The 14,213-nt window shown below is 34.8% G+C and overlaps 1 protein-coding gene across 1 annotated transcript in view; it reads right to left on the bottom strand.

Annotated features, from left to right (window-relative positions):
* Window positions 1-545: 545 nt before the first annotated feature.
* Window positions 546-14,213, bottom strand: part of LOC131064527 (callose synthase 3) — a 124,711-nt gene continuing 111,043 nt past the window's right edge. The window contains exons 37-42 of the mRNA XM_057998674.2: window positions 3,185-3,297; window positions 2,796-3,025; window positions 1,821-2,618; window positions 1,653-1,703; window positions 1,249-1,434; window positions 546-1,134 (exon numbers count right to left, since the gene is read on the bottom strand). Coding sequence (XP_057854657.2) covers window positions 892-1,134; window positions 1,249-1,434; window positions 1,653-1,703; window positions 1,821-2,618; window positions 2,796-3,025; window positions 3,185-3,297 — 1,621 coding nt within the window. The 3' untranslated portion in view covers window positions 546-891. The remainder of the gene's footprint in view (window positions 1,135-1,248; window positions 1,435-1,652; window positions 1,704-1,820; window positions 2,619-2,795; window positions 3,026-3,184; window positions 3,298-14,213) is intronic.

Below are 14,213 nucleotides of genomic sequence, written 5' to 3'. Positions count from 1 at the left end.
CAACAAATATTACAAGATATATTTGAAGCATTTTTCAAAGATATCAAATTTAAATTGATCCAAAAAAATTATTCTTCAATATTATTTAGTCCATAAAAAAATATCACATCTTTAAATTTAATATTATATGAAGAAGTTAAATAAATAGTTTCCTTGAAATTAGATTCCTTCCAGCTTGATTATTTCAAATTCTCAATTTCTAATTCTTTAAAAAAAAAATAACTTTTAAATGCACATTCCATAATTAATAAATAGATTTATAATTGATTGTGTTTAATAGCTAATAATCTTATATTTATTATAAAAATAACCCTTCTAATATACCTAAAATTTCAACCACGATGTTTATTGCAAAATTTACTATTTAGATAAAAATTAAAGCATACTAATTACAAATGTATATTTAAATTACAAATGTATATTTACCAAGTAATAAAAATACCAAAATATAGGGAATCTCCTCCTCACAAAGTGAAGCTTGCAGCAAACACTTACTACTTGACCATCTCTTTGGTGATGGTCAGCCTCACTAAAACTCAAAAAGATAGGTGAAATTTTAAATATTAATAAGTTGATGAAACAACTTAAAGGTGCAATTCATGCACAACTACCATGATCTGTACTTCAGCTCTTAAATTACATGAAAAGGAAGAGTATATATATATTATTTACATAGCTAAGCTATGAAATAGATCTTAAAAATAATATGTTTAACATATGAATAAACAATTTGTGACAAAAAAATTGATTGACAGACAGGGTCGACCATTAAATTAAGGCCTTGCCATCAATACTATTTTGAAACTTGTGTGCTTGATTGAGAAACCTGCCTTAAATATTTACAAATATCTGACCTCTATCTGGAAAACCATGTCGACATGGATACTTATCTCAGTTTGTGGCAGACCAGTCTTTCTTCCTTCCAGCAAGAATACGCGAAATTTGTAACCCTCTGCTGAAGGCCTGGTTGAACAACAAACGGGTTTGAAATTCTGATACAAAAGGAAACCAGGCTAATATGGCCACTGGTGTAAAAATCATTAATCCCATTACGTATTCATAGCCGCGAGCAAGGGCACGAACGGAGTCCCACATTCCCATGTGTTGAATTAGAGGCCTGCAGGCTAGTCCAATCTGGATAAAAGGAAAATTCATATATGAGCCCAAGCAGAAATTATTAGTTTTCTATCCCAATCAAAAACAGGAGGAATCAAAGAAAGCAAGTATAAATTATTGAATGACAACTACCTGGAGCAAACCCCATCCAGAAGGCATGAATGCAAGGACACATGCGGATAGGTCCGCTAATGTCAACCCGCATACAACAAAGAGAATAGTGAGAACTGACATGAATCCAATGAAAAGAAGCCCTTTCAGAAGCCGGAACATGAGCTGAAATTCTGCGCTGAACCTCCTCCTTCCCATAGATACAGTCTGTGATTACCAGAATTGGCAGAATAAATGTGAAAGTCAGTTCTCTCAATTTCACAACACCAAAAAATATCTAGTTACCAAGGAAATTTTATCCATAAACAAAGAAGAGTTATAAATGAATAGTCAAGTAGGGATGGACAGTAATGCATGATAAGTTTGTATCTCCATTATTTATCACTTTGGATTCACATAAAATAGTAAGAAAGAGGATTGACTACCTTCAAGACCAAGAGGGCAACTCCAACAACTAGCCAAGATAGCCCATAGACCTGAAAATTGGGGATTAAATAAACATTATAGCCTAAAAGAGGGTGCTTCTCAATCACCTCAGTGAAAGATTAAAAAGTTTAACAATGAAAATATAGTAGTTAATGTGTAAACAATACCAGAAAGCTACGATTCTCATGTGCAATATTAAGGTGGTAAACCAATCCATATTGGTAGAGGAAAAATCTAAGTGATAAGATTATCTCCCAAATTCGTCCTTGGAAGCCTGTAGACTTGAGATGATCCTGTTCCTCCTCCCACCATGATTCCCAACTTTTTTCTTGTTGTACACCAACCCCTCCACGATTGTTTATCCATTTGTTCCAATCTGTCCAGTCATCTACAATCTTTTGCCATTCAAATCCAGAAGGATTAAACAGGAAAGGAGCAAAAAGCCATGTCCCAACCATAAACCACATGGAAAAAGTTATTAGGAGATATGAGAGAGTGTTACGATATGACTGGCCATAAACATTATATACAATTAAAAGCATCATCAACTCAATTCCTTTGACAAAGTGACTGCGTGAGTAGAATCGATAATTATCTGCAAACTTGGCATGAAAAACAACAAATCCCCGTCCAGTAGCTCTGTATTTGGCTCCTCCGTGAAGTAATGTCCGTCCATAGTAATGTGTCTTTGTGCCAAGAGAAAAAGTAAAGAAAACTGAGGCCAGTTGCAGCTGCATAACAATAAAATCACTTAATGCAGTACGAAACCCTCGTTCTAGACCAATTTCCATCACCATTGGCAAGGCCATCAACAGACCCAGCTGAACAAAAGACTGTGAAGCAAGGGCTGCTTCTAAGGAAGAATTATGTTGTACAGAAGCTTCATGCAACATTTTGGATTCAAGTCCACTTAAAACCAGATATAAACGACCATATAGAAAAACATATACTGTAAGAACAGTCACCTGCAATATAATTGCCAAACGAATTTTGTCATTTATGTAAGAAATCCTGCTCAGATGCAACAAAGCATAAACACATCTCTTGATATCTAATTTGGTGTGTTAAACTTTATAAATTTATAGGCTAGAAATAGGGGGAACAACCTTTAAAAAACAAGATGGAATGTGATAAATCCATACCAGAGTACTGAAGTAAAATCCAACCGTAGTGAAATAGCAGGACATCATTCGAAAGAAGTCAAACCGATGTCCTAGCCGATAAATATCACGACTCAAGGTTTGTTCACCATTTCCATTTGCTACCTTTGCCTCAAATAGTGATATCTGATTGAGTCCCACATCACGACCTTTACCAACTTGCATGTATTCATGATGAGTTACATTTCCTTGTCGTAGGGTAGAATTGAATCCTGCAGAGCACATGATAATGTTACGTGTCCATGCATCTTTGTTTAAAAGATTATAGCAACACTTTGGTTCAACTGAAAAAACCTAGATCAAAACCCCAAAACTTCATAAGTTACCTAAGCTACAGGAAGTGGGGCAAATTAGTAAAACAAAAGGCTTACCTGCAAATATGTCCTCACTTAAATTGATAACTTTTGAAGCTTTGCTTATCCCACCTCTTGTAATGTGGAACAGTCTATCAAAAACATCTGGATGACCATAGTGAAAACGAACCCTGAAAGTTTGAAACCACAAGAAAAATGAAATGACCAACCAAAAAGTATCAATAAAACAATTTATACATCATTCACTTAAATTCAAAAGCCAAGCTGACATGTAAGAAATTATCAATAAAGCAAAGCATTACAACGCTTGCGCAGTGCAAGCAGTTGTAGGCTAGCTGTTCTTAAGAAGGGCAAAGATGGGCATCAAGGTAACTCCTTCCATTCAAAGTTACTACATCAGTCAAAAAGGAAAAACTCTCTATCTAGTGGTACCCCTAGCATACCGATCAACACAGTTTTACCTCCTATAACTTTAGCAGCTGCATGATACACTTTTTGGCCTGATTCGTAGTTTTTACTACATAAGTAAAGGAAGGCACTTAAGATGTACCAGTGCTCACACAGGATATGGATTTCCATATATGCCAACAAAAAGAAATTGGAGTCAAAAGTTTGGTTTGGATTGTTTCATATATGAAATTAAAATATATAAAAATCATAAATATATTCATATTTTAGTTCAAATTGAGAATTAATTTCAATAGTCACATAAAATTATAGTTTGGTAGTAGTATGGGAGACAAGTATGTCATTTTAAAAAAATATATATTTTAGAAAACTCTATATAAATATAATAAATATATATTTAAACATGTGAAATATGAAATTTATAATTATAAAATATAAATTTTAAAAGCATTTAAACATTCTTCGGGGGGTAATTCTAGGATGGCTAGTGCAGATGCATAATCAGAGATGAGAAGGGAACTTTCATCTGGACTTTTTCAAAGAAGCTCCAGCCTAGTACTAATAACAAGCCTGAAATGGCAACCCTCTTTCATGGTTTGAAGTTATGTTACCTGAAAAAACTAAAGCAGGTGGCTATTAAAGGTGACTCACTGATTATATCAACTTAATTAGAAAAAGAAATTCTAAAACTTGGAAACTGAGCAAGTGGATTGAACTTAGCAGTCCTCTTTTGAACGGTCTCCAAGATTTTACTCTAAGACACATTTTCAGGGAGGCCAACAAGGCCGCAAATATTTTAGCAAATTGTGCAATAGAGTAGGCAGTGGAGATGGTACTAGCAGACAAGTATGAGGAGTGGGATGAACTTCAGGAAATTTCTGATCTAGATAAAGATGGCTTTTGCTGTCCATACAGAATTATCTGCAAAGAACTCATATTAGAGGCCTTTTCAACTTGATCTCGAGATCAAGAGAATCAGATTATATCTCCCTTGGTTCAGCTACAAGAATTTTGACTGCTTGGTTCAGGGTATTTATGTTTCGTATTAATGGCCTTTCTCTTAATTGCGCAGCCATTAGTTGTATGCAATGCAACTGTGTCAAGAAGGAAGCAATGCAATTTCACCGTCCTTTTAATAGTGTTGCCCCTTGTGTTATGACTGCAATCAAAGTAGTGGGAGCAAAGAAGTAGTTAGATCACATCCATGATAGCATGATCATAGAAGATTTCACGACTTTAATTGACATTCTAAATAAAATAATGCATGAGAAGCTTGTTAGCAATAAATTTGTCAAGGAACAGTTGCAGAGTTTGGTCTACCAAGTGATTTAAGCATATGACCGGAGCAGTGTTGACCACAATGTGGGTGGAATCTTCAATTGTCTGACTGTTTCGGTGTGGGTTGATGAAGTGCAACCTAGAGGAGTATAAAGAGTTTCTTCGCAAGGAATTTTGGATCTTCTCTAAGAAGTTTTTGAAACCTACGAAGACTAGATATGCATCATACTTCATTCTCTTGGAGATAATGCTTGAGTTGTAATAGGCATTGCAACAAATGGTCATAACCATAGAGTGGAGTCAGTAGCTTGCTTCTAAGTTAGAACAAGGGAGAAGGCCGAAGGAAGTGGTGAAGATATACTTTTTGGGCTAATTCAAAATACTTTATTGCCATCATTACTCCAATTTTCAGAGTAATCAGGTATGGCAATGCAAATTCACCTAATCTTGGAGAGCTGTATGAGTGCATTGATAGAATGCTTGGCCAAATGAAGGACATTGTAGAAGAAAAAGTTCCAAATTCACCTAATCTTGGAGAGGTGTATGAGTGCATTTATAGAATGCTTGGCCAAATGAAGGCCATTGTAGAAGAAAAAGTCCCCACATTAGCATTCTGCAATGAGCACATTCAGCTAATTATTCATCATCGATGGGAGAAGCTCAAAACTCCCTTACACATGGCTGCCTATGCATTGAGCCCAAAGTGGTATGTGCAAAGGCTCGGCAAAATTACTCCCATAGAAGATGTTGAGGTCAAGGCAAGCTTCATGAAGACCATTCAAAAGATACATGATTCTACACAGGCCAGCATTACTCATACTGAGTGGACAATTTTTATTCAAAAGAGGCCAAGATGGATAGGAAAACTATGGCACAAGAGGATCCCATTTTATGGTGGACTATGCGTCAGCCTAATTCATTGACTACCACACTAGTCATTCATCTACTATCCTAGGTTTCTGGTTTTTCTGTTGATGAGAGGAACTGATCTACTTATAGTTTCATCCACTTTGTTAAGAGGAACCAACTTACCTCTAGAAGAGCTGAGAAATTTGTAGTTGTACATAGCAAAGTTTTAAAACTCGGACTCGCCACAGACTTGGCAAACCAAAAATTTGGACTCGGACTTGGACTCGTGAAAGACTCGGCAAGGACTCGGCAAAAAAAAAAAAACGTAGTTTTACAAAAAAAACAAAAAAAAAATGCATTTAGAGAACATAAGAGCCATAATTGAAACATTACACATGTCATATGATCTACAAACACGCAATATTTGAAATTTCATCATTCATACTCATAGTTTCAACTCTAAAATGTATAATAGTAGCATAAGTTTATAAATGTTTACAAAATTACATATAATGATATGTCCAACTCCAAATGTGAAAAACAACAATGAACAAACTAAAGAGAAGACTACATCTTCCTCTTTGTATTTCTCCTAATATAGCTCAATTTTTCTGATTTTATCTTCTTTCCTCTCCTCCTTCAAACCCTACAAACCTATTATAACCAAGCAAAAATGCCAAATGAGGGGAAAAAAAACAAAAAAACTGAGTTTTATTGCTTGAATGGCGTGTTTTCTGGGCTACGCAAGTCCATATGAAAGACTCGCGAGTCTGAGCAAAAGACTCGCGAGTCTTTCATATGGACTCACCAAGACTCACCTCACTAGTCCTTGGCGAGTCGAATCATGGCTCCCATGGACTAGCGAGTCTATGGCGAGTCCACGAGTCTTAAAACTATGGTACATAGTGCCTTGCACCTCATTGGCTGTTACATGCTTATGTACAAAGCAGGTTCAGTAGCCTAATGGGATGTAGAGCCAAAGGAGCCAACACAAATTGATGAAGGTATGGCACAAATAGGGCTGGTTAGTATTGCTCTAGAGGATCTTGAGCTTAAAGAACTAGCAAATTGAGTGATAAGGAGTTTGACACAGTGAGGAATTTGATGTGGAGTTTTTGGAGATAAGTGATGATTTGAGACATTGGGCCATTACACAATTGTATTTATTATGATATACAAATGTATGGATATTCAGAATTTTCATTGTTTATTTAATGCAATGTCAAATATATTTGAGTATTTTAAAGTTCCATGTGTTATTCCTTGTATATTTACTTATAAAGTGCTATATATATTTGTGTCGCTGCCCCCCCGCCATCTCCAAATCCAAGCCCTTGGTCCCCCACATCCTCGAAACTCATCCCCATCATCCACAAATCCAGGCCATTGGCACCCCACATCCTTGAAACCTCTCACCACCATCCCCCTATCTCAAGACTCCATGGAACATAGGTTTCTTCTCAAAGGAGTAACATTTTGGAGAGAGTTGACCAAGATATACAAACTCATACTGGAAATGGGCATTGAATATCATTTGAATCCTATCTGACTCCTTCAACAATTGTGCTTCTACAACTCAATTCTACAAACTTGTAAAATACTTTACCTCTTGCAAATTCTGAATTTTTGCTACTACATTTTAATTTATTTTATTAAGGAAATGCATAGATACGTGAGAATGGAAACTCCTATCCCTAGATACCTCTTTTTAGCCATGAGAGATGCATGATAGTATCAAAGATACATACAAAGGGATTGCAAGTGAATCTCCTTGCAACCCAACATAACATACATATAGCAAACAAAATGATCATAAAATTACTACTTCAACGTCGATTTGTACTTGAATTTCACAGTAAATATTCAATGTTCAATATCAAACCCTATAATTTTAATTCCTACCCATTTTCATTACTTTAATATTAATTAAAATCATGAATTATATTAAATAATTAATCTCATTTTAAATTATGTTGTAATATAATATGTATTTAATAATTAATCTCATTTTAAATTATTTTGTAATATAATAATTAGAAGTATTTAACTATATTAATATATTAAAACCAAGATAACTTATGAAAATGTGTAAATATAATTTTACACCAACAAATCCCCATAAATGCAACTTTAGGAAGCTATACACAAGCTAAAAAGGAAAAATGAAGATGGGTCTCAACAACAAGGCCTAATCAAGGACCCATTAATCAAGTGTGCAACATATAAGACTTGGAAAGGATTTCATTTTGGGATTATGGACGATTACACCATTTTTATCTTTTGGAGCACTTTGTGTTTGAGATCTATTATGTGGGCAATAACCCATAGGAGATTGTGACCAGTGCATGAAAACCCATTGGTTACTAGAATCAAAGGACAAAAGCCCTTTGGTTCTTGAGGGCATTCTCACGCAAGGATTGCATTGGAGCTTCACAGATTTGCGAGAAAGTTCAGTTGTTTAGCATGTGCATTGTGTTTTGCAGATTTGTAGTTGTTGTAGCTGTTGTAATGATTGTCATATCATTATAACTTGCTGTAGAAATCAAAATTATTTCAATATAAAGATGTGGGAAATTTTTGAATCATTTGTGCAAGTTGTTTATGATATTTGGTGTTGTTTGATGTAATTTAGTGAAGCTTATCACTTGTGTTTCCAAATCTGTTATTATTTTTGAAGAATCTATTATTATTTTTGAAAAAATCTGAGTTGGGACATTACAAAAGGTGGTTAGTTGGCAGAGATTGGGAAGCTAGCTAGTATTGGGCCAATGGCTCCACTCACAAGTGTGACAAAATGGTATCACTGTGACAGAGAACAAGCAATGAGTGGTTGGAAAGGTTGCTCCCAAGCAGAGCTTTGTGATGAATGAGCCAAGACCATTGGTAGAGGAGCTGAAAGGCCCACTGGGGACTTAACCTCCCTTGGTTGGAAATGACTGACAATCGTCCTCAAAATATGACCATGGGCTTGTTCAAAATACTCCCACTATAAGTCTTGTCCCGCAAATAAAACCCCAAAAGTTAATTCCCATATCCACCAATAAAATAAAACTGCTACAAATAAAAGCGAACTGCCATATATATCATATAACCCCCAACAAACTTTTGAATTGCCTACTATATGAAAGCATGAAAACTGACAGATTAGAAATAAAAAATGACTTGTTGACTTCAGGAAAAACCAGAAGCTAAGCATTGTACAACATTAATGGCAATTGAACATGTATAGATCCATACAATATACAGAATTTCAAAGATGTAAACATACAAAACCCAAAATAGATGCACAGAAATCTTCTAAAATTCAATTTTGGCACTTGAGCAAGCAATCCTTAAATTTTGACACCTTCTAGACTCATCTATGAGATCCTCTTAACTTCCAGGATGCACTGATTACAACCCCGTGACTAAAACTTTCAAAATATGACAAAAAGCTTATAAATCTATGAGCCCTGATATCATATTAGAACCATGATTCTTTTGCATTTTTTCATCTACAAGAGAGAAAAGCATAAAAGAAGATAAATATGAAATAAGTGCAATTCATGATGATTAATCATGAAATGAGTAATTGCAATCCACATTTGCTACCAATAGACAAAGCAGAAATGCAAAAAGGCCATCTTATCATAAGTTATAAGGTTGACAACTAAACAAAGGATAATAAATTGCTAATTAATCCTAGCTGGTTAACTGATGACAATGTATAAAATATTATTTTACACCTGCATAGTCCAAGTATTGTGTAAGAAACTAATATAAATAATATAAAAAGAAATTAAGTTGAAGTTAAAGAAAGGCAAGAAAACATAAAAAATCAAAGTTGCATGGACACGGATACGGTATTGGATACAGATACGGCTATTTTTTAAGACCCCCAATATGGATACGGCTGGACACGTCATTCATAAAAAACACATACACATATTTAACACAATTTTCTAAGTTATTCGAGGAGGTTTTCATTACTTCAAAAGCAATATAGACACATAATTGCTACATAAATAATGATAAGTAGATTTAACATTTTACAATATGCAAAAATAGAAGAGTTGCATTGGAAGATAACCCAAAAAATGGGTCACTGAAATAGAAAAACATTTCATTTGTCTTTCTCATTTGGTGTAGGTTTTGTTAATACCATTTTTTTTTAAAATGCATTAATGAAGTTTTTTAAAATTAAATTTAGGAAGATTTACGTCAATTTTGTTTAAAAATCAGATCACATTAGTATTTAGCATGGTTGGAAATCAAGTATTTTTGGGCATGCGTGGGTACAATATTCGACGTGTATCTGGGCTGTATCAGATACGTATCCATTTCAGAAATGGGAACGGATACGGGGAAACGCGTTCCCGGGGAGGGACAAAGGAGTTTCCGGCAACTCTGTAAAAAATAGTTGAATTATACTATTAACAAGATGATATACTTATAATTCAGTGTGAAAACAAAAACAAAAATTAGAGAAAGATGGAAAAGGAAAAAATGGCCGCGTTAATAGTGGGTTGCTATCTAACAATTAAACCCACTTGGCTCTATCCATTGAATTTTTATCTGAACCATGCCTTACCATTCCATATCACTTCTGTTACAATACCATCATGGGGTCTTTGATCAACACCTGCAAATGTTTAGCAGTGCCACTGGTCATGATATGGATGAGATTGCCTTCATCACTAGAGACCAGGATTGACATTAAATCATCATCAGGAGTGTGAGCATCTCACTCTTGACTTGCAATCTCTCTCATTGGAACAAAATTGGCACTGGACAAAAACAAGATTAAAAATATATAATGAAAAATCAAAAAATAAAAATAAAAAATGACATTCTGTGGTGTTCTTCCATATTCTTCTTGGGCTCGCCTAGGTTCATCCAGCATGAACCACAGTGTTCTAACTGCATCCCAGCTGAATCCCCTTGCATACCAATTCTAGCTCTGGACTGAGAACAGACTAGATGCGGATCTGGCCAGATACCCCACATCTAACAACTCAATAACAGAGATTCTATATTATAACTTCAAAAATGACAACAGTGGGCAACCATTGCACGCCAAACAGCCAGCAACAGGACCACAAAATTAACTATTTCTTGGCAACCCTCCAGATATTTTTCGAGATAGTGATTGCCAACGATCTTCAATCATTTTATTTTATTTCTTTGTGTGCGTCTTGTTCATTTTCATGTTTCTTGCCAATGGTGGACTGTTTCAGGCACTTGCAGGGTTGTTTCAGGCCTTCAAAGTATGCTATATGAATCTAATACAGCAATTGCATAGATGTTTCTTGTGTGCAACCTTCCTCAACACCATTTCTTGTTTTCCAAACACAGGTTTACATTACATGGTCATTCTCTATATATTTGTGAGTGTGTGTGTGTGTGTATATACATAAACCTGAGTATTCTCTATATATTTGAGAGAGTGTGTATATATATCCACAGACATACATATATTTGTGTGTGTGTATGTATGTATGTGTGTGTCTATATATATATACATACACACAGACACACACACATATATATACAAATATAAGTATGTATGTATGTATGTATGTATATATATACATACATACATATATATATATATATATATATATATATGTATGTATGTATACATACATGTATGTTATGTATGTGTATATGTATGTATATGTATGTGTGTGTGTATGTGTGTATGTGTGTATGTGTGTGTGTGTGTATGTGTGTTTGTATGTGTGTATGTGTATATGTATGTCTATGTGTATGTAAATGTATATCAGTATATGTATGTGTATGTGTGTATATATATAATTGTTACAAATGGTGCAATTATGTGTTGGGAATCACTAAGAGGTTAGTGTGCTGGAAAGATAAAGCTAGAGATGGATGGTAAGCTCCATATACTTTGACTCAAAACTCCATTGAATACTAACTATGGGATGTCGAATAATTTAAATACAACTACATAGGAGAGGGGCACTGTTAAATGGTTTGTGCTACTTGTAATTCTGTGTTACATTGAATACCTAGAAAATCAGATGGCAATTTATTATTTTATTTAATATGATTCTCGCCAAGCAATGGTTCTCAGATGGCAATTTATTATTTTATTTAATATGTTTCTCGCCAAGCAATGGTTCTCAGTGAGATATTTTTCTAATACAAATGGATGGCTGCCTTCAAGATGTGCATTCCCTGATCAGGAGCACAGCGCCCTGAGAAAGAACCATTCCTCCAATTTAGAAAAGCAGTCGTCTTATAAGACAACATTTATAATGAAGCAATAAACTACTTTGTTACCTGCGATCATGACAAGGGCTCCTCACCATAAAATCAAAGAGATCAAAGCTCAAATCTATCAGATATTCTAGCTCCAATCAGATCAAGGGATAACTCCATGAGTGTTTTCCCAGAAATAATTTTAACTCATAAGGATTATGAGACTAAAAAATTCACATATAAATGTATAGTCATCAGGTCCTTAAATAGCCAAAGATAAACTGCAGAGAAAAAAGTAAAATGCACATATGGTTTCTTCCAAGGTGTATGGGAATTCTAAAACAATTCTGCTTACATACCTTGAATTAAAAATTTCAGTCATTTACACAAACTGCTGGATCTGAAAACTGAAGGTATACAACAGGTATGGATACTATTTGTGGTTACGTTCATATAACAAATTAGGGAAATACAAATGGCATTTGTTCTGCATTAAGATCCCACCAAGAAGTAGCTTGGATATCAAGCCATGTGTCATATCACTATGTGGCATACAAATCAAGCAATTGCAAAACATTACAGCTTCTACACAGGCAACAGTTAATGAAATGTTCCAAGCACAAGCTCTCAACTATATCCATTGTCTTTACTAACTGAAAATATAAGGGTGATGAATCAGGATAATTCTACATAAAGGTATGCCTACAAAACTTGTGTTTCTAGATTCGCTCAAAACCCAGCCCATACTCAGACTGGTTCATACCATGTATAGATCCCAGCATGGATATAGGCTGTCCTCGGCAACATCTGAAAATCTGAATCCAGAAAGAACCCACTTCAAAAACATTTTCAAAAAAATCGCCTTCTTAATGACAAAAAAGAAGCAAACTTAATCTAACCCTAAAAAGTGACTTATAAGTTACTAACAACAAACAAAAGAATAAGTCAAAACTGCATTCATACCTCTTAGTCCCCACCCAAAAGCTCCATTTCTACTCATAACTCAAAGCTGCAAGTTTTATTTGTTTTCATACATCATGCTTTCACTATTCCTACATGTTGAGAAGTGTTGGATAGGTGCCAAGAAGATTAAGGAAGCTTGAAACAAATAGAATAGCCATTAAATGAAGTTCTTTTTCTAAATTTATTTCCAAGCTCCACGTGGGCTTTCCTTTTTCTTTTTTGTATGGTTTATTATCCGTTTTTCCCCAAATTTTTGAATCAGGGGGACGATGTGTGAATGTAATTTTGGTGATGGCAAAATTTTTCCTGAATTTTAGAGACAGCAGCAGAAATTTCCAAGAGTAAATACAATTTGCTGAATTTGCATTGACAATCATTCAGCTTTTTTCTTTCTACAGGTTCTTATATAGTTTTCCTAGCAAAGTTATCTTTGTTTTTATATTTATGTACTAAATGGGGCAGGTTGTTCATCCCTGGAAATAGAGAATTTACCCTCCAAGTCCCCAAGGCATCCAAGATGTCAAGGAAGTCACCCAAATCCTTGGGGATGCGTCCCCATGAAACACTGTTAATTACTGTTTTTAATCTCCTGTTCATTTTCAACAATTAATCATAGCCTAAGATTATGTTATTGTTTATTCCTTGACATTAGTTTATTTTAAAAAATGTAGACACAAATTATGTCTAGAAAGGCTGGGAATTATAACTTTGTTACCCAAGGGTCAGTTAGGGCTTTCAAAATCCACTACTTTTTGCAACTTTGGCAACACATGACAATGATAGAGCAACTTCCTAGAGGCGAAGGTTAACTTTAGCATTGTAATGAATGAGAAAATGAATATAGGAGCTCCCATAGTCAAGCAAAATCTCACTTGTGTCCACTTGCTAGCCAAGAAATCAGAGATTACAGTAGTCTCAATAAACATGGTTTGCTAAAGGGGTGAATTCTTACTTATATCAAAAAGAAAGAGGAAGCAAACAATACATCCATAAATTTAGATCAAAGTCTCATCCTTTGACCAAAATAGAGTCCTCCAAGCCACCTACAATGCAATCTATTTTTTGTCACATTCTATTCAAGAGAGGACCAATATAATTCCTTTTCCTAGGTGGGTACCACTATAAATTTAAAGAGACATTTCAGTTAGTGAACAGTACAAGACAACAATCACCAGACACTTCCTTAATCAACAAGTAGAGCACATTGTTGTGGTCAATTTTGGGAACTTTATTGTTTCGAAAGGTCATAGCCTAAATCTCTTCAAGATAACAAGGAAGAGGATACTCAAAAAATAGTGGAAACTTCATGGCCAAGGATCTTTTACTTGTATAACCTTACAATCAAACTTCTATCTCTAAGATCAACAAGTACAAGTTTCTCTCT

This window comes from Cryptomeria japonica, chromosome 1 (genome assembly GCF_030272615.1).
Source record: "Cryptomeria japonica chromosome 1, Sugi_1.0, whole genome shotgun sequence".
In the NCBI taxonomy this organism is placed as follows: Eukaryota; Viridiplantae; Streptophyta; class Pinopsida; order Cupressales; family Cupressaceae; genus Cryptomeria; species Cryptomeria japonica.
The sequence above is the reverse complement of the archived record's forward strand: the minus strand, read 5'-3'. Positions and strand labels throughout refer to the sequence as shown.